General features: G+C 39.7%; 1 protein-coding gene across 1 annotated transcript in view; it reads left to right on the top strand.

Moving 5' to 3' along the window:
- MAN1A2 (mannosidase alpha class 1A member 2) overlaps window positions 1–22,020 on the top strand; it is a 138,714-nt gene that overhangs the window by 69,108 nt on the left and 47,586 nt on the right. The window contains exon 7 of the mRNA XM_017731655.1: window positions 21,290–21,384. Within this exon, the coding sequence (XP_017587144.1) occupies window positions 21,290–21,384 (95 nt within the window). The remainder of the gene's footprint in view (window positions 1–21,289; window positions 21,385–22,020) is intronic.

Here is a 22,020-nt window from a genome sequence, read left to right as displayed (position 1 = left end):
GGGTATTTGTGCTCGATAGCATTTTATCTGATTGAGTCATAGTGGTAGATATTGACCATAGTTTTCAAGTACAGCAGACTATTAGTTTAGATTAAATAGTCCTTTTTAATGCTTTTATTGAAAATATGTTCGTTTTTAAAGTTTATTTAGCATGTCTAGTGGCATGGCTCTGTGGTCTCCATGCTGTATTTAGACTGTCATGTTACTGGTATTACTTAGAGGAGCATCAGCAGAGATCATGGTTTTAATAATGCTGATAATGGTAGAATTTTAAGCCTTTCGTGTTAAGATTGTGAGTATTGCTGTCCTTTTATCAGTAAGGGTTCCCTCTTACTGCAGTGAATGGGTGAATAATGAAATATAACTCCCTTACAACTAAAAATAAAGTTGCTGTTTTTAGCAGCTGACAGCTTGGCTGAAAATGCTGTAGGGCTTGTCCTGTCCAGTGTTGAGTCACAGGCCTTTCTTTGTGAAACATGACACGTGTAAATTTTTTAACAGCTCAGCCTTTCACATGTGGGTATTTCTGCTGGACTTCCATGAGTGAGGAGCATGTAAAGCTAAAGCTTGAGAAGGATGCATTTTGGTGCAAATGTCTTGGTTGTCTTGCCTCACTGTACCTTTCTGCTGATGTAGGGAGACAAAATTGTTTCTCTGTCTAACAGGCAGTTCTCTTGATGTGTGAAAGATCACCATCTTTTTCCATTTTTCCATGTCAGCATGCCTACTGAATAGAAGACAATCAAAATATGCCTGTGAACCTTGACAGAGTGGAAAATTTGCCCATGCATTGTTTCAGTTGTCTGAAGTTGAAACAACACTGATACCTCTCTGGTGGCAGGGGTCGTAGGTCTGCAGTCTGGGGGGCCCTTGTTTAAATCCTCTGCACAATATGTTTTCCTGGCTGATTGTGGACAGGCCATCTGGTGTCTGGCTAGGTGTATGTTATCAGATCTAAGTGTGCCTTCTCTGCCTCAGCTCCCACAGAGAAATGAGGTCTCAATCTGTCATTGATTTTGAGATTCTTTGGGCCAGTGACTTTTCTCCAGGGTATGTTATTGAAATATATAATGAATATATGCTAAAACAGTGGAATATAGCATCATAAAATGGTTTCGGTTGAAAAGGACCTTTAACGATCACCTAGTACAACTCCCCTGCCATAGGCAGGGCCACCTTTCAACAGACCAGGTTGCTCAGAGCCCTGTCTGAACTGGCCTTGAACACTGCCAGGGATGGTGTGTCCATAGCTTCCCTGGGCAGTACAACCTCATTATCCTCATTGTAACAAATGTCTTCCTAATAGGGCCCTAAGAGGGCTTTGAGCAGTCTGATCTGGTGGAAGGTGTCCCTGCACATGGCAGGAGTTGGAATTAGATGATTCTTTTTGGGTCTCTTCTAACCTAAACAGTTCTGTGATTATATCCACTCTAAACATACCCTCGTTCAGTTTTAAAACAGTTGTCCCTTCTGCTGTCATTAGAGGCCATAGTAAAAAGTCCTCTTCATCTTTCTTATAAGCCAGGCCCCCTTTAGGTGCTGGAAGGTGCTATAAGGTCCCTCTGGAGCCTTCTCTTCTCCAGGCTAAACAACCTCAACTCTCTCAGCCTGCCTTCACAGGAGATGTGCTTCCCTCTGATCATTTTTGTGACCCTCCTCTGGACCTGTTCCAACAGGTCCACATTCTTCCTTGTAGTGGGACCCCAGAGCTGCAAACAGTAATAGGGACCTCAGTGTATGTGGGGGGTATAATGTATTTCTTTTGAAATTATACTGCCAAACAAAAGAAAGAGGAGGTTGGACCAGATAATCCCCTGTGGTCCCTTCCAACCTGCCCGATTCTGTGAGAGAAAAAGAGGCTCAATAAAAAATGGAGGAAAAATGCATAATCTCTCCTGGGAGTGCTGTGTGTCAAAAAATAATAGAATCATCTAGGTTGGAAAAGACCTTGACAATAGAGTTCAGCCTGTCCAGGCAAACTGTCTTGTATTTTGCTGTATGCCAGAGATTTCTTCCCAGTTTTCAGTAAGCAACCAATGCAGTGTTTACTTCACTCATCATTATTCTTTATTAAATTGTATGCTAATAGGTAAATTTCTAAGTACCTAAATAGCTAAATAAGAAATGCAAAATTCGTTGTGCCTATATTCAGTAAGGAGCCACTAATTAAATATTTTTGAGGTATAGGGTTTAGGAGAGTTGCTTATTAGAATTGTGAGTGACTGGGAGACACACTGTGAAAACTAGGCACTCCTATTTTCTACCCCAGGTTGTGATAGAATGGATAACGTGTTTATATTTTACATTTTGATCAAACAGGATTGTAGTTAAAGAGTGTGAACTGCAAGTTTTCCACCTTCTGAGTTCAGAGGCACCACTGTGCTTCCTCTTTTGCATCTGTCAAGTAGAGTTAATAGTCCAGAATAACATACTGCTGGTAAAATATATAATGACTTCTTAATTTAAATTGAGCCAGACTGTTTCTCAGTAATCCCTGCAACAATCCTTTAATTTCTAGAAGAACTACATACAGTCTGCATTATGCTTGTGGGGTGGGGGACAACATTATGATACAGCTGATAATACAACAGAAATAAGTAGGAATTAAATGTTCCATATGCCTAGTTTGGAGTAAACATTGAGTATGGCAATTTAGGATGAAAATCAGCCTTACATGATTTAAAAAACAAGCAAACAAAAAACATCAATAAAATCCCAAAACAAAACAAAAAAGCAACTTTTTTTCATGTGGCTGCTGCATTAAGGGATTTTCTTTCTTTTGTGATTCATACTGGCACAAATATAATTTTTGTCTTTAGTTATGAATCCATGTGGTTTTTTTATAGTTTTCAGTGATGCCTAACAAGGCATTGTTTAGCATTTTCCCCAGAACAATAGGCTTCTTTGTTTATTCCAAGTTAATTCCCTAGACTTACTGTATAAGAATGTTTTGTGTTCTTTTTGATTTTCTGTAACGTAGTATCCAATACTAATAAAATATCTTGATATTGTATGTAACAGCATCAGGATAGAAAGGCTTAATGAAAGAGTATCATGTATACAAGGAGATTAGAACAAGATAAAGCCACTTGGATTTCACAAAAAAAGGATGCTATTGCAAGTTACACTCTTACTAGATTGGATCTATCTGTTCACACAGTCTTCTAAAGTCATTTTCCAGGGAGGTTACCTGGAAATGAGCCTATGGTGTATAGCTGGTTTCTCAGGATGTGCCTCTGGAATTCTTTGATCTCCTTTGGTGTCTGACTAGTTCTGCGGTTCAAGATTTTATTCAAGATCAGTCATGTTTGGTGCTTGGTTTTTCTCTAGGTAACACCAGGTTTTTCTCTTCACTATGGATGTTGGGATTGGTAAATTATTTTTTTCAACACGAATTATCTAGCTAATCTATTTGGTATATGATTGTTTATATGTCCATCCACTTCTTTCAGTCACATCTGTGGATCTGGGTCTTTCTGGGCATCAGGGTATCTGATACTGATTTCTGAGGGAAGATAGGAGCACTGCTTTGTGAAATCACTGCCTGTCCACAGTGCTTTCAACTCCTGGTGCAAAAAAGCAGCAAGCAGGCAGGAGGTAAGAATGAATGGCACGAAGTAGAAATGAGTTGGCTGATCTCTCTGTGTTAATGCTGAAAGAACAGAGCTTGCCAACAGACCGCAGTGATAAGCTGCAGGAGAATACACAAAATGGATCTGTGATGATTGTGTCTGAATGTAGAATTAGTTGAGAGCAGGCTACCAGGAGATCAGTGTCCTCAAGGACTAAACAGTAAAAAGTCTGTTGCAACCTGATGTAGGATATCACAATGGAATCTTTAACAGAAGCTGGATTTTCTTGTGGTGTGCTGCATCAAGTGGTCCAAGAGCTGTAATTTCTGCTATGCTGTCCCCAGACCTGGCTAGTGAAGGAGCAATCAGGACGAGGAAGATGTCACAGATGACAGTGCCAGAAGAAACCAGCTTCAGTCCTTCATATTGGGTGTGTGAATTTTTTTGAGCTCATTAAAGCAGATGGAGATTCTTAGAGCACCTTGAAGGATCCATTGTTCCTCATTTCTGAAACCCATCCAAAAGACAGCAGTGAAGGTGCTGAGCCCTTCTATGAGCACTATTTTCCCTTCCAAGTCTGTGAACACACTGTAAATGAACTTTCTCCTCTCCAAATGTGAGTTTGTTCAAGGAGGGAGGGAGAGACAGCTGCAGTCCGAGTGTTGCATGCATGCAGAATCATCCTGTAATTAAACACAGAGAATGATCATTGGAACAATAAAGCCTAAGTAAGATAAAGAACAATCTTGTACCAGAGATTATTGGTCTGTGTTCAAAATCCTATTTTTTACAGTTGTATTTGATGAATTGCTGTCACTGCTCCTCTATGGCTCCTACCCAAGAGCCTCCAGCATTGATGATACCCATTGCTAGAGTGAACAGGATTGCATGCCAAATGTCTGTCCAACTTCTTGAAAAATAGATAGATAAAGTCCAATTTTTGGAGCAAATTTACAAGAATAATAATCTCTTCACAGTGATCCTAGTCACAGGCATGTCTGCTGTCTCTGGATACTGTGACATCTTCCCAAAAGGTTAATAGTCCTTGAGTACTATTTTTTCTCCATGTTATGGGACCACTTCTTGCTTTAAGGAAGTTTGTCTTTCCAGAGCAGCTTGGCATAGTTACTTCTTACACAGCAAGTCCTAGCCAAGCAGAAAAGGACACCATCCACTGATAGTTACAGAGTTATCAGCATCTCCCTGACAGGGGGGGGAGTCTTCTACCTTCTATATATCAAGTCTGTGCCTTCCCCATGGCTATAGCCCAGGTCAGTGATGCTGCATGGCTAACTGATGGCTAGCTGTGGTGGCAAGCCCTTGTGACCACGGACCCCTTCTGGGGCTTGGTGTCACCTGTGGGAGTTGGTAAACTCCCTCAAATAGCAGTTTCAGCCTGGGTTAGGGATTTTGGTATTTCCCCTGTGTGTTCCCAGCATGCTTTATTTTCTGTTCTCTCATAATATGTGTTAGGATATGTGTTAAGTGAGATACTGTTTATATGGAGAGCAGGAAATAAAATCCTCTAACACTGAAAGGAAGTACCTGGAGCAAACATGTGCAGGCACTTGCTGGAGCTGTGTCTCCAAATAGGAGAAGGCAGGTTGCAAAATGCATGTCATCATCAGGAGGCTGAGGAGATGTATTTAACTAAGAGAGTCAGAGGAATATGATGTTACATGCATTTCTTTTGTTTCACTGCAGACTTTCTTTCAGGTACCTAGATTTTTATCCAAATTAAGATGGATCCTTTAAATCTGTGGATTTCCCCAGTCTTTCTGAACATTAAAGAAGAAATAGTACAAAACCATGTAAATAGATCCCACATCTATACAGACAAAACTCTTTAATGGTCGTTTCAGTGAGTAAGCCTATTTTATTTTCTGATTCTCAAGAAGTCATTGCTTGTTTTGATGTGCTTACTCTGTGATTTTTTTTTTTTTTTTAATTGTATCACAGGCTGTAGAATGCATCTGCCAGGCTGGTTGTTTTGAGCTAGGGCTTCCTCCAAAGAGGTCTGCATGCTGACTGTAGTACCATACTATCAGCAATCCTCTGTTCCAGGTCTGAGATGGGTACTACATTCCAGGGTGCTTGGGAAGCAGTGCTCTGTCCTGCAATTTCATGAAATGCAACCTCAGCCAGAGGGGAGATCACAGGGGAAGAGCTAGCCAGTCATCACCCATACCGGCTGTGCAGGAGAGTTGGCGGGGGAGGTGTGTGTGTGTCTAACACCTGTCTTTATGAGCACCCAGGATAAACTTCCTGTTCTTGATGTTTTCTGTGGAATTGTATTGGACATATGTCCCATTCAGGTTCATGAAGGTTTACAGTATTGTGAGAGTGTGTGTTCTCATGCTCATTTCAGGCATTAGTAATTGCAAAGTGTATAGACTTGAGGATAAAAATACTGGAGATAGTTACTGGATTTGGAGTGCTTCAGTGATCAGGAGTATGACTTTACCTTTTCTCAGCAATTAGCACTCTGAGTGCCTGTGGCCCTCACAGATTAGAGTCCTTAAAACTTCTGACAATTCAGCACATTTTCTGAAGCAAGAAGAACCAGGAAAAGGAATGCCACAGCTAGCAGTGATCTCTTAAAACTTGGATTTAATTCTTCTGACTAGCATCTCACGGATAGTCTGTCACAAAACCAAATACTGAGCCCATGGCTTCAGAATTGCTCTCCACAAAAGTTCATCTGCAGCTCTTTGCAGCAGAATTTGGAGGCTGTTTCCAGTTCTTACATGTGTTCTGGTTTGTAAAGAAAGTGACTGAGAATTGGGGTAAGTGAGTGATACTTACATGCTCTGCCAAGAGCTCCTTTGTTAGCAGTCCACAAGAGATTTGTAGGGTGTGCAGGAGTGACCCCATCTTGCCTTTAGAGTAACTAAGGATTCTCTGGTACGAACAGCATTTCTGAGGAGAGAGGGCACAAATGACCCATTGACTGCTTGCTTTTTTTCATGAAGTGAAGCTTCACAAATCATTAAAACTTGTGGTGTGACTGGCAGTGGCAAATAAAATATTCCTGCTGGCAGTACTGCATGGAATGACAAAAGCCTGGAGATGGATAGAGGGTCGGTTGTTGCACAGTGTACACGGCTGTGCTTTTGAGGAACAGCGACAAGTAAGGAAAACAAAGTGAATATTATTCTAATGTCTCTTGTGTGATAGCAGCAGGAGGACACTTACACCATTATGACAAAGTGTTCTTGTCTGCTGCTGATTTATTAATACAATAAAAAGGGTAGCTTATTGTTTTATTTTTGTTGAACAAAGTTATTTACGATATTTGCAATATAAAAAAAAAAAGATTAATGGTTTACTGTGTTTACCTTTGCCAGCCTTAGATATAATGCAGTTCATTTCATGACTGTCTTTTTCATCCTTTTAAACGTCATCAAAATGACATATCTTTCTGGGCAAAATAATAATATCATTCCTGTGGATAAATCCAGCCTCAAATCTCATTTAAAGTAGAGCACAAGGGATGTTAAGTACCTGATATTCTATTAAAAGATAATCAAACTAATCCTTTCCAGGAACCTGACAGGCAGCATCTCCTCTGTTCAGGAAAACTCATTAGTCAAATTATGTTATATGGTCAATGGATATCCCCAACAACCAACTTAAATATATAAAAGATAGGTGTTCATTAAGTAAGACAATACTGTGTGTACTGGTTTCACAGAATTCTTAGATGTACTTAGGAAATTACTGAAATTAAAGCTTTCAGCTTTATCTAAATTAAGTTTTCAAAGGGTGAAAATCTCAGAAGAGTTAACAGCATTGCGTATGTCCTGTTCAAAGATGAGATTTGCGCTTGTTGCCAGGAGATGAGCTGCTTATTCATAAGTAGTTGTGACAGCTCACTGGTCTCTTAACAGGACACAGCCTGAAAAAAACCTCTATTTTTCTTTGACTTTTAAAGCATTGTCTCATATTGGGCGTTGCCACTGCTCACTGCAGTGCAGATTGCATTGCTTGTGCAGTTTCTGTTTCCAGGCTTGTAGTAAACATTTTCTTGACTGGCAGAGGACACTTAGCCCAGTTCATTGCTGCATCTTGGTACTGCACGACACCTGAAGTGGAGAAAACTGACTTCGCTGCGAATTTGTTTCTTCCACTCTGAGTCTGATTGGAAATAGGTTTTTCCTGTTAGTATAATATACTTTAAACTGGTGGGAATAAAGGACAATCTGTTTTAGCACTAGAAAATACAATAGCTATGCAGTGATTGCTACTCTTAAAATTCATTATTTGATCATGTTCCCGTAGAGGGCTATAAAAACTAAGGAGGAGTAGATCATTGGTAACTATTCCTCACATGTCATGGATCTCCTCTTGACCAAGTCTGTTTTTCTGTCCCTCTTCAGTAGTTTAAGAGTCATATTGATGCCAATGGGCACCAGTGACAGCAAGCACAGTATCCTACGTGTTGTTTTTCCAGACATTCATTTACTGGCATTACTCTTGACAAAGTAATATATTAGTTTCTACCATGGAGTTTTCCTGTTCTTTCCTCCTAGGTTAGCATTTGCACTGAGGGTTTTCACGCTTTATCTGATCCAGAAAGGAAGTCTGGCATTGTCTTTTGTCAACTGAAAGCACAGTTTTCCAGCAGGATTTTTTTCACTTTGGAACAGAGCTAAAATACAACTCTGGACATGATACTGCTTTAAAATCGAGCATCTTTGGCTGGCTTTGCCTTTTGGAACTTGTTCTCATTCAGTACTAACTGTTATGTTTCTGTCTTGAAAAGGAATTTGCATGTTAGCTGAGAACAGATATAGTGAGAGGAAAATAAATGCCATGAATGCTCCAATAACAGCTAAGCAAACCCACTACAGACTAGGAAAAATATTACCAGAAAATTGTTCCCTGTAATGATGTGTGTAGCTACCACATGAGAAAGATGGTGAACTCTTCTTGCCTGTTAGGAATCAAGAGGATGCTGCCTGCAGTGATATTCTGTTACCAGTTATGAATCGGATAATCAGGAGACAAATTTTTAAAGGAATGACCAAGAAGTTCTCTAGCCTTCCAACTCAGCATGTTCTGTGATTTTTTTTTATTTTTTTTTAATTCAAAACACAAGATTGAAGATAAGTGCCTAAATCAAAATAATGCAACTCTGTCCATTTTAGGAAAAGGTCTTTTAAGGTGACCTAGGTAATTGTGAACCAGATAGTCTGATTTCACTTCTTCTCCCCATCCCAGAAATTTACATAATGGAAAATAAGAGATCATCAGTACAATAGTGACTTGACAATAAAAGGCTTCTCTTAAGAATTTATATCTGACTGTAGGTTTGCTCTTATTGAGATGGCAAATAAGTAGAAAACTCCAGAGAAATTTAATTGAATGTTCAATTAGGCCTCTGTAAATTAAATCCACTTTAGTGTTGCTAAAGGTGTAGGTGCAGACTGGAAGTTACAAAAGAAATGAACAACCTATGTTGAACAGACTAACATGGGGAGAGAGTAAGGGACTGTGTTTTGAGTCGTTGTGGCTTTGGAAGAGTATGTGAAACTCAAACAAGGCAAGCTGCTCAGCTTGAACTTCAGGTATGAAATCCTGTGACAAAAGACCGATGAGCATTTGGATTTATAAATAAGAACTTCAAATATGAGGAGGAAATTATTTCTGTTGAAGTCATTAATAAGGACTGCTGTTGGTATGCTTCAAGCTTCTTCGTAATCACATTCTTAGAAGGACTTGTAAAAGCAGCAGAAGCAGTAGAAAGTCATGAAAAGTTAGAGGACTGGTAGTTGTGCCTCTTGGACATGAGTACTCAGTATGTGGTACATGACACAGTCCAGATATCTCTCTGGAACGAATATTTCACTTAAGTATTGCTTATTGATGTAATTATAAAGGTATCTTGACACTTACTCCTTTTTTTATGCAGATGATCAGATTGTTGCTCTTGAACATTTTTTGTTTTCATTTGCATGGCATAAAAGAACAACATTTTTATCTTGCATTTCTGGTCCTGAGAACTATAAATTACACTGCAGGAGTCTGGATATTTATCTCACCATTTTGTCAAAACAAATGTCTAGTTTTTCAAGTGCCTTGCAGAATTTATGCAACTATGAAGATTCAGTGCTTACTAATTCATTGCTCATAGGTTTTGTTTGCCAACTAATTTTCTGCCAGAACTCAGTCCATATATATGTATATATATATATAATATATATATATATATAATTCATATATAAAAAAACCTGTAGATAAGCTACATATCTGTTGATTGGTGAAAATAAGCCAGTTCATTAAAAACAAACAAACAAAAAACCAACCAAACACTACTTAACTTCTATCAGGTGGAATGTAATGTGCTTTGCATCTGACATTGTATCAGGGATATGTTTCTGAAGATGTAAAAGCTGTGTGATTTTTACTTTTTTTTTCTTCCCCTAGACTGCAATTTTTGCATTGTAATCTGTCACATTATACCAGCAGGAGAGGGGAGGCTGTGTGTATAATGACTGCACATAGTGTAAAACAATATGTAATTTAATCTCTGTTTAACTTTTCTTTGTAAAGGCAAATACAGTCTAAAAGGGACTGAGTCATTTCTGGCAAAAACTAAAGGGGAAATCAAGATGAAATTTAAAATGGAAAGCTTGGCAGCACATTCAAGAGAAATGGGAGACAGAGGAATAACTGAGAAAGAAAGTAGAAATTGAGACAATCTAAGCACAGAGTGAAAAGACAAAAAAGATAACATGGCATAGAAAAATATATGGGAAATAAAGGAAATACTTGTCATGAATGGAGAAGGTGTTAGGAAAAGATGTTACCAAAAAGAAAACCTATGTCAAGAGAGATTAATAATCACAGGAAGTAGATAACTTCTATTGCACAAAAATTATTCCGATAAAACTTGTTAGCTTAGTACAAACAGCTTAATTATTTGACTTCAGAATCATTTCTTAAGGTTTCTAACACAAATTTTTCTTCTTAAAAACCACAGAGAGGCTGGATCATGAGTTGGGTTGTGAACTTCAGGCACATAATGGAGTCTGTTACTCAACTCAGTAGGACAGCTGGTAGTACCAAAATACCGAAGATCATTGATTAATAGAAAAAAACCACCCAAAAATGGAAAACAACACCCCCAAGATTCATTGATACCATTTGCTTTGCCTGGATGTGTTTGGCTACAAAGGCATATTGAAAGACTGATATATTGGAGTCAATTCTAGCTCCTAGGAATGTGTTTTGGAGATGAGAAAGTGTTTTTCCCCTGTCAGATTCCCCCACATGTTTCTTATAATCCTGTTCCTCACAGCTGTACTGTTGGCAGTCCATCCGTTTTATGTCTTACCTTCTTTAGATCTCCATTCATTCCCTGTCCTTCCTCTTGACACCTTTGTTTCTTCCCTTCACTGCCTATTTAGGCTCCCTTCTTTTACCAACTTCTCCCTGACACTTTACCTTGTAGGAGGTGGGGAACTGGAAGCCCTGTCCTTAACCACTTCTCCTTCCCCACTGGCAAAGCTGTCCCTTGATGGCTCTTTTCTTCAATTTTCTGACGGCCATTCATTTTTCTCCTTTCTCCTTTTCCTTTTTCCACAGTTTAAATCAACCTTTCTCTGTGCCAGCTACTAGTTGGGGAACATTTAAGCTAGAAGCCGTACATTGTCTGTGCTCCCACATCTGGTTCCCTCTGCTACTGTAGTAGCTCCTTCAGCAAGAAGAGATTATGCTTAGGCATGAGTGATTGCGGTTGGTGTGTTGTGCAAATTCAAGATTGTCGCTTCTAGGCCTGGGACCATTTTTTTTACAAAGGTAACTAAGCTGGCAGGTTAATATTGCTTGTGTGGGTAAACTTAAAGTGAAGAAGCCAGAGATATGAAAAGCAGGAAAGATGAAGCACAAAAATTGCCTACTATTCTAATAATAATAGCAGAAGAGAAAATTAACTCAAGACTGCCATGGTTTTTGGCTCAGTTAAATGGGATGTGAAGCAGTGTGCTACATCTTCTGGAATTATCAGATCGAGGAGGCATTTATATGCCAGATTTTCATCACATTTATTCTGAATTTTAAGTCATCTGTGATGTTGACTGACTGGTGTAAAGTGCCTTGGATTTGAAGGCCCTTTAAAAATTGAGAACATGTAACATTTCTACTCAGATATGCATGAAACCTGTGCCAAGGAAGCTGATACAGCTATTGAAGTGAATGGAAATTATGCAGTTTAATTGAAGTATTATTAGCCAGTGGCAGGTAGTTCAAATATGATTAGCTGGTTGTCCAGTGTATGCCAAATTTTTATGTTCAGATCTTCTAAAGTAAAAATGTTGAATATTTCTAATAAGCTAATATATGCACAGACTTTCTCATATCGGTTTTTCAAAAATATCAGTAGTGTGAAACCAATGAATATTTCATTATATCCTAAGATGCCTCAGTCAACAGTAACTGGATTCCTCATGTCTCTTGTCCAGGAAAGCAGCTTTGGAAAACTTTTGAAGAAGATAAAGATAGTATCACTTAAGAATTCCATTTGCAGATCTTTCCCTGCTGATGGTAGAGAATCACCAGAGTATTTATCTTTTATCTAAGAAGCAGCATTTGAATATGTAATTGCTAATTTGTAAAATGTAAATAGGGGAAGTTGTAGTCCAGCAGACAATATCTGTCTTATCTGCAGTTAACTGAAGCAGTTGAAGTATTTTTGTGTGTTTATTTTTCAGCTCATTTGTAGACTGTAGCTGAACAATATGATCAGATAGGCATTTTAATGCTTTTCAGTACAACTCAACTTAGGAACTACCACTATGATAGTTCTCCTAGATTGTTATGATGGGGTAGTTTCTTCCCATCTCTTTTGCTAGTTTTTGTCCCTGTATTCATTAATCCAAAAAATCATGACCTGTATTTTCATCTCAAAGCAGTCTAGAGGCTCTAGGAAAGAAACAGCTTGGATGTATGAATGGACCTGTTCAGTCCTGTGGGCTTTACTGAGCTTTTGCTTTCAGAAGTAGAATGCAGAACACAGTTGCAGCTTTTACCTTGGAAGTTGTGATAATTCTGATACACTGCATTAGAAAACTTTTACAAGCAGAATCTCTGGATCTCCAAAAAGAGAGACTAAGGATAGCCAAGCTTGTGTAGCCATGAAGTTTAGATCAGAGGCAACTGTTATGTGACCTAATTTCATGTGTCATCTGAAACTGGACAGCCTTCTTTGCCTTCCTACTGTTCTTTAAAATTGTCAGCAAAAGTGTATCTTTCAGGGAGGAATCCAGTGTGAGTTTCTTAAATAAAAGTATTTGTAGAAGTCTTGTTTGTGATTTTACTGGTTAAAGAAAATGTCAACCTAGTCTACATGTTTTGAAAACTAAGGGAGTTTCTTTTTTCCACAAAGAAGGAACATTCCATGACACATTTATTGCCTTGTGAAATGAGCAAATCATCAAGTTATGTAATATTTATGGCTTAAGTGCTATCTGCTTTATCCTGTTGCTCTTGAGAAACCAGAATTCTTATAGCACAGGAATACTTTGCAGCAGCAGAGGTAACCAGTCCTGGACTTCCATGAGGGTGAATTTGGCAGTGTTTTAAAATTTTGGAGACTGTTAAAATTCAGCAGTTTCTTTCCCTCTGCCTGTATAAACTGCCTGTGTGTAACAGCTGAATGCCTTGCAGAGGTGTAGTAGCTTTACTGGCAAAGGTTTAAGTGAGTATCATTGGGCACCAAAGCTAATGCACAAGATGAGCATGATGGCATCACCCCTAAATCTCTCCTGCCTTCAAAAAGGGCCAGCAGGAGGATCTAGGGAACTAGAGCCTGGCCAGTCTTACCTTTATCCCTGGAAAGATGATGGAGCAACTAATTTGGTAAACTATTCCCCAGCCCATGCGCAACAAAGTGATTGGGGAACTCATGTTCAACCAACCCTGATGACCTATGATAAAATGACTGTATTCCACAAGATTCTCATAAAGAAGCTAGTGAAGTATGGGCTAGATGAGCAGATAGTGAGGTGGATTGAAAACTGAACAGACAAGGTCAGAGGGTGATGATCAGTGGTGCAAAATACAGTTTGAGCACAGTAACTAGTGGTGTACCCCAGGTCCAATTCTGTTCAATGTTTTCACAAATGATCTGGATGATGGGGCAGATGGCGCCCTCAGCAAATTTGCTGATGACACCAAACCAGGAAGAGCAACTGGTATGCCAGAGGTTTGTGCTGCCAGTGAGAGGAACCTCAGTAGGATGGAGAAATGGGCTTGACAGGAACCTCATGCAGTTCAACGAGGGTAAGGGCAAAATCCCGCACCTGGGAAGAAACAAGCCCATGCACCACTGTATGTGGGGGCCACCCAGCTCTGCAGAAAAGTGGTGGACACCAAGTTGGCCACGTGCAGCAATATTCCCTTGCAGTAAAGAAAGTGAATGGTACCCTGGCGTGCATTAGGAAATTTGCCAGCAGGTCAGCGGAGGTAGTTCTTACCCTTTGCTGTATCCAGTTCTAGGCTACATAGTGCAAGAGACATGAACATACTGGAGAGAGTCCAACAAAGGACTCACAAAGATAGTTCAGGGACTAGATTATCTCTCATTTGAGGGAATGCTGGAAGAGCCAGGACTGTTCTGCCTGGAGAGGAAAAGACTCAGGAGGGACCCCATCATTGTGTGCAAATATCTGAAGGGAGGAAGTAAAGAAAGTAGAGCAAATTGTCATCATAGCCATTTTAAGTTGTCACCATAATCCAGATTTGATTCTTGTTTTTTTAACTCTGATCTTGGACTGCTGAGATGGGTTTAGATTTTTCATTTCCATACCGATTTTTTTCTGCCATAAATATAAATTCATAGAGCATTCCCTTTGCAGAATAAGCCTTCTCTTGTTTAAAGTTTCAGTGTTTTAGAAATGCTTAGTGTTGTTCATCAAGTACTTTGGTAATCATTGCAGCTTACCAAGGACAGCAATAGTACCTTAGCTACGGCATTGTCTTTACAGTATCTGCAAAATTTCCTTCCTTGAACATCTGCTACAGCTCAAGAAACCTACAGTGCTGATGAGGTGCTGTTGAATTTATGTATTTCTACATCATTTCACCACTATAGGTAGTATAGTTTGTAACTGCCTTGCTAAATTTCACATGAACATGATTTACATTCTCCAGGACCAATTCTAGATGTGGCATACCTCTTCAATCATCACTAACAAACATCTGTAAAATATACCTCAGGTGTTCTCCCACTCTCATTTCATACTATGACAGCAGAAATGTTACCAGAATCTTATTGCATCTCCCTCATCTCACAAGATGACTTTGTAATTACATCCATGAAAATTACTAGAAGCAAGTGTGTAAAGAGGGAGCTGTTTTTCCATTTCTTCGTAGCAGGATGGCCTCCACTTGCAGGGGGAAATGCCCTAGGAACACTGTAAAACCCAGGAGCCCCCAAACTTTACAGGGGCAAGGTGTGTTGGAAGTTAAGAGCTATTCATCTAGGAGCTTAGAGATATTGATCTGGCATGCAGGCATCTTTTTCCTATGCAGTAAGACTTACATATAAACAGGCATCAAACCAGCAATAGTTATTAAGCTACTTCTGGTTTTCTTAGTTTGTTTTTTTTGGTGATAATGCAGCTTGATTTTCACCACGAGCCTTTATCTCCACTTATGCAGAGAGTCCTCTCTAAGAAGTTGAACTTTAAATGAGTGTTTAAGCTACCAAAAGGCAGCGAGGAGCTGACTGCTGCAGATTGAACTCTGAAGGTAGAAAGGTAACTATTCTTGATTGGGCCAAGGAGTACCACATCGTTTCCTCAAGGGTGTGAGTCTGGAATTGCTGTCAAGTGCTTTGGTTTTTCAGTTTATATTTAGTAATGAGATAGGTCTCCCTCATCATCTTCATCCTTAGTGTTCAAAGGAAATGTGTTCAGGATTTGATACCAATAGTAGTACTGATGGTGAACCCCAAGTACTGTATTTTTGTGAACTTGTGCAGTATATCTGTTTTGTCTGATGTTTTTTCAATGATCCGGGGCTATCAAAGCCTACAGAACCAGCCACGTTGCATGGTCATAGAGACTTGCTAGTTAATAACCATCAGATTAGAGAGAAGTCTGGCATTTATTACTTTTTAATAAGAATGATTCAAAGGCTGGTCTATGCACGTACATGAAAGAGGTTCCTTATTTGTAGAAAACATCTATCATTGCCCTCAGAGTTAGGAACAGAGGGCATTTGGTGCTGTTTGCCATTTATAGTGCTGGAAGGGAACACCTAACAGCAGTATTAGCATAATATAGTCTTCTGAGAGCTGCAGCTATGCATTTAGGCAGTCACTGGATACATCAATAAGACTTTTGAAGAATCATTGAAATCTTTCAGGCCTTTTCTGCTGAATGTTTTAAAGGCCTTGCTTGGATTAATAGGCTCAGGAGCAAGCTTTCATATTGTGGAGTGGGTGGCAGGTTTGATATGTTAAGCATCAATTTAATGGATGAAAATTATTCAGGCCCTCACAGCTGGTCTGCTGTACATACTAGTTTGTAAATACCGATTGCTGTTTTCATCTTAATGAGGGATCCACTTACCCGATTTGGGGTTTAGATTTTGCTTTTTCTGCCAATTTTCAGTCCCTTCCCTTCTAGCTGTAAACAGCTTGATTTGTTTTTGAAAGGGGGAAGAAATTCTTCCACTGCTTTATATTATTTACAGAAAGAAGTATTAGCCTAGTAAAGGCCATGTAAACTGATGGATTTAATGTGTTAGATTTTGCCATGTAAAATGGAAATACTTTTCCAAGTCTACAGTGGCTTCTAAAACTTTTCTGAAGAATGTCTGTCTGTATTTTGAGAGTGCACAAAACAGCTACCTTGGGATTAATACCCGTTTACCTAGAACAGTGCTTTTGCATCTTCAAAGCAGGATGTTTGCTACTGCTGTTACAGTGTCTTTGAGAAGATTCTGATCAGTTCTGTACTTGGAGCTTTGTGCTAGCAAAGAAACTTGGGGATAGATGGTCTCCATGATTCATGGAAGGTCCTTTGTGTGTCTACAGAGTAAATACCATACCTGAGAGGCAAAACATTTTCCTCTTACATGTACGGAATGTGCACAAGGCATCTCATTACTTGGGAACTGTGGTGGGTTGACCCTGGCTGGATGCAAGGTGCTCCCCAAAGCTGCTCTGTCACTCCCCTCCTCAGCTGGACAGGGGAGAGACAAAAAAAATGCAGTGAAAGACTCATGGGTCCAGGTAAGGACAGGGAGAGATCACTTGCTGAGTATTGTCATGGGCAAACCAGACCCGACTAGGGGTATTAACTGAAAATGAGAAATAAAAATTGAATCTTAAAACACCTTTCCCCTACCTCTCCCTTCTTCACAGGGTGAGTTTCACTCCCAATTTTCTCTACCTCCTCCCCCACAGCAGCGCAGGGGGACAGGGAATGGGGGTTGCAGTCAGTTCATCCCATGTTATCTCTGCCCCACCTTCCTCAGAGGGAGGACTCCTCACACTCCTCCCCTGCTCTAGGGTGGGGTCCTTCCCACAGGAGACTGCCCTTCACCAACTTCTCCCACGAGTCCTTCCCACAAGCCACAGTTCTTCACAAACTGCTCCAGTGGGTGTCCCCCATGGGGTCACCAGTCCCACCAGCAAGCCTGCTCCAGTATGGGCTTTTCTCTACAGAGCCACAGGTCCTGCCAGGACCCTGCTCCGGTGTGGGCTTCCTACAGGGTCACAGCTTCCTTTGAGCATTCACCTGCTCTGCTATGGGGCTCTTCCACGGGCTGCAGGTGGATCTCTGCTCCCCCATGGACGTCCATGGGCTGCAGGGGGACATCCTGCCTCACCATGGGCTGCACCATGGGCTGTAGGGGAATCTCAGCTCTGGTGGCTGGAGCACCTCCGTTCCCTTGTGCACTGACCTTGGTGTCGGCAGGGTTGATTCTGTGACATTCTCACTCCTCTGGCTGCAGTTGCTGTTCTGTGGTTGGTTTTTTTTTTACCCCTTTCTTAACCATATTTTCACAGAGGCTCTACCACCACCACTCATGGGCTCAGCCTTGACCAGTGGTGGGTCTGTCTTGCAGCCAGCTGGCATTGGCTCAGCCAGGCATGGGGAAATTTCTGGCAGCTTCTCACAGAAGCCACCCTTGTGGCCCTTCACTACCAAAACCTTGCCATGCAAATAAAATGCAGCAACATGGCTGGAAGAGTGGTAAGGCAGCTGAGTAATTCTCAGTTATTCTTCTGTTCCTTGGTAAAGTCAAATCATCTAAGTCTTTGTATGTATTGTACAGAGCATTTTTAAATGCTGTAGTGATGACTTTGCAGTAATCACAGTTATGCTGCATTAGTAGTTATTCTTATCACCAAGTTTTTCCTAATAACTAATTTACTTTCCCTTGGTCCATTTTGGTGTTATTTTCTGTTCTCCATGTCCATGGAAAAAATATTATTTCTTTTTACTTGTGTTAGCCTTTTATATACTGAAAAGTCATTATCTTCTCCTCTTTTGAACATCTTTTGTCTGGACTAAATAACCCCAATTCTTCTACGGTTTCCTAACGAGCTCTATTTTTAAGGCAGCCATTCATTTTTTGTTCTTTTCTGTTCTTCTTGCCTATGTATTTTTTGAACTGCATTGCCTGTCAACAGGGAACTGCCAGGGCTGAAGTAGAATCTATGAGTTCAACCCATTTAAAAAAAAAATTAAAGTAAAAATATTACATGATAAGTAACGATGTTGTCTGATACCGGCACATTATTCATAAGCTAGAGCCTGAGGCTTTTGCTGTTGTTCTTATGGCAGGTTGGAACTTGCTAAACAAGGCACTTTAACGAGCTCAGCAGAGCTCTCTGGACACCTCTGCAGTTTCCCGTAAAAGGCACCTCACTCACCACTGCTTGCTACATTTCTTTCTTTTCCCTCCCTCTCTCCAAGAGTACTCTTGTGGTCACTTGGCTCTGATAAAATCCTATGCAGCTGTCTCCCAGTTCTCACTCCAGCTTGCATAGGTATACACTGTGCCAAGCACTCAGTCGTTTTTTTATGCAGAAGTAGCAGCAAGATAGGACTGAGATGGCAGTAATAGAAAGTAAAGGCATGCCTTCAACCAATTTTTTGTTTCCTTACATTCAGTTTTGGATGAGAGGGATATAGAGAGGGAATGTTGTACCTTCTGATGCTAGATCAGTGGTACTCAAGAGTCCTCAGCCCACTGGAGGTGACAGGAAAGTGCCTTTATCACAGCCAGTTTGGGCAGGTACTGCTAAGAACATGGTTGTCTGAATTAGCAGTTCCTGCTGGTGCTCTGATGCTGAAATGGCTCAGTGATTGCCTTGCTTTAACTGTCTTGCCTGGATTTGTGCACATTTAGATCAGCTCAACCTTTACTTCATACACTCTAGCTAAAAACTCCTTCCCCACGTACCATACGTTTCAAACTGATTAAAAGCTGGATAGCAATGTAAATAGTTAGCCATTAAGAATATTCTTTTAGCAAGGATGTTTCTAAGGATGTTCTTCCATTGAATATTCTCACCCTAATGTTTCAATATCTTTTCTTAATGAACAATATGATAGTGCATAGCAGAGGGTGCAACATACGAAAGCTGAAGATAAACAAATTCATGTTACAAATGTCTTTCCAAACTGTTTACGATTTCACTGGAAGTCATCATTCTGTTCTTGATTAAGTGTTAAAGCTTGCCTGCAATGTAGAGGGAGTCCCTTCAGATGACTCCCAGTAGATAGTTCTGCTCTTGACCCATCTACTACTTAAAATTCTAGAAGTTCAACATGAATTTTTGATGCTTATTTATAGATGCAAATGAGGTAGTTCTTATGCAACTGGGCCAAGACTGAGCTTTCAGTTCTCTTAAGGTTTTCTTTTTTCCCAATTACCATAGATTTCACCTGTATTATACCTCTTCCTTATACTATGCCTCCCTGTTCTGACTTGGTCCTTTATTCAAGGTCAGAGTGTTGTATGAATTTTACTGCTAAATTTCTGCACGTTTTCTCAAAGACCATCTCTTGTCGGTTTCTTTGCTAAAAATCATTCAAGCCGTATTGCCTCTGTTACTTCACAATTCTATCAAATCATATCCTCAGGTATATTCTTTTTCAGTTTAGACATATCCCATCTTACAATTCATATGGAGAACTTCTGTAAAAGTTCTTTATCCTGGCTCATTGCTTTCAGATTCACCTCCATCTCTCCATACTCCACTGCATCAAATACAATTAGATGTCATCTTTAATATTTTCTTCTGGTTTATTTCATGTCTCACTAGTCATCTCCTCAAACATTAAGATATTGAGTTTTTCCCACCTTCATATGAAAAATAAGGATGTTCTTGATTGCTTTTTTTTTCAGCTTGCTTCTCTAGTGAGCATCTCATCAGTTTCCTCCCATAGACTTTACAAATCCAACTCCTGTAGTCCTTCCTAAAGTTCTTATTCTTCTTGATTACAGAGTATTGGTCAGGTAGCTGACGATAGAATTGTAGAATATCTCAAGTTAGAAGGACCTTTAAGGATTGTGGAATCCAACCCCCTGCTTCTCTCAGGACTACCTAAAACTGAACCATATGACTAAGAGCATCATCCACACGTTCCTTGAGCTGTGACAGGCTTGGTGCTGTGACCAGGCCCTTAGTGAAGAACATTTTCCCTATCTGAAATTGCCTGTATGCATCTTCATTTGATTTCCTCGTGTCCTATTGCTGGTCACCAAAGAGAGGATGTTTCTATACTAAGTCCATATTGCATAAGTTATTTTGGGACGGGGTAGCTCTTTTTGTAACTAGTTTGTATGGTGTTAAACTGGTGAATAATCTTATCTCCAGATTAAGGAGATACTTCTCCAGAAATGTAGTGAATACTGAGAGTGCATTAATTAAAAAGCATGCTAGCAACTAACTGGTACAAGCCAATTCATGCCATGGAGATATACCAAATACACCTTCTTTGGAAAACATGCTGCAGGTAGGCTTAGAAGGAACTTTATCCCAATTGCTTGTCTGTCTAATAGACTTTGGGCTCCCAATAAGGCTATTCCAGATTTATGTTCTAAAAGTAAGTAGAAATAACACTAGAAATGACAGAGATTTTGTCCTCTCAGTAATTTCTGTGAGGGATCAGACTAGAGAGGGAAGATTAACCCTGTAATTATTTTTCATGTTATTCATATTATTTTTCATGCATTATCGATGAAGGAAAAACTAGAGGAAACTGCGCATCTGGTTTTGCCTAGACAGTGTTCATAAAAGAATGGGAACTCTGTCTGCAGTAATCTGATTAAAAAGAGACTGGAAGTTTGTAAAAGTTAAAATACTTGGGTAGGAGAGTTGTGTCTTGGTTTTTAATGAGAAATATAAGGTACGATTTAAAGACTGTTTTAGAAAGCACTTGAAATTCCTAATACTGGTGGAGGGAGGTGGGAGGAGACCTGATATTCTTCTGTAATAGGAATCTAAGAACTGTTGCTGGAGAGCTTAGAAGGAAAGAAATTAAAATGACAAGTTTTCTTTTCATGTTCAAATCTAACCAAAAGTTATAAAGTGAACAAGTGGCAAAAAATTATAAGTTAATATGTTTTTTACTATGTAAAGCTTTTTTAATACAAAGGGGTAGGTGGAGCAAGGAAATTTCAGTCTTTGTAATTCTTGGAGATAGATCAGACTTTGTAACTATTTGCAATTGATCCTACTATCTTAGGTTTTCAAGATCAAAGCAGTGCAACTGGCAGGAAAACTTCTTCCAGCCTTCAACACACCTACGGGTATACCATGGGCAATGGTGAATCTGAAAAGGTAATGAGTTTCCTTTTGTGAAGTGTGTTCCTCCCCCTCCCTCCAACTTAAAATTAGTAATAGCATACATCACTTTTTCTTAGTAGTGGAACTGTAGAAAATGCAGACAAATTGTCATTCCTGGCATGTTAATTTTGATAGAGTTCAGCACATTCTAACTCATTAACTGCAATAAATTTTGATCATGTTGTTTTTACTTCTGATTCTGCAATAAGCATTCAACCTGCCATTGGACCACGCTGAGCGTATTATTCTGTGTGTTGCTTTAGAGTTTAATAATTGTTTCTTTAGTCATTACAAAATCTATTGAAAACCACAATTGTTTGCAGGGCATGGTTGAACTTACTGGGTTTTCTGTACTGTGTGAGCTGTATATTACCTTTAGAAGATTCCCAGCATTTGAGATGATGATGGGACTCTGAAGATACTGTTTCATTTTACATTTTAGCTTAGGTATCAAGTCTGATGTGCTGAAGCCAACTATTGTCTGTGCAGATGGAGAGGTTCCTTTAGATGAATGCTCAGATCAGACTGAACTTCGATGGTCTGCATTACCTCATGGAAGACAACTACCTTGTCTAATTTATTGCTTGCTCAGTGCTGGGATTTCCCTCAGATTTTGAGAGAGCTTTTTTA

Source organism: Corvus brachyrhynchos, unplaced genomic scaffold (assembly GCF_000691975.1).
Source record: "Corvus brachyrhynchos isolate BGI_N302 unplaced genomic scaffold, ASM69197v1 scaffold3, whole genome shotgun sequence".
Taxonomy (NCBI): domain Eukaryota; kingdom Metazoa; phylum Chordata; class Aves; order Passeriformes; family Corvidae; genus Corvus; species Corvus brachyrhynchos.
Note: the sequence above shows the minus strand (reverse complement) of the source record. Positions and strands in the feature narration are given on the sequence as shown.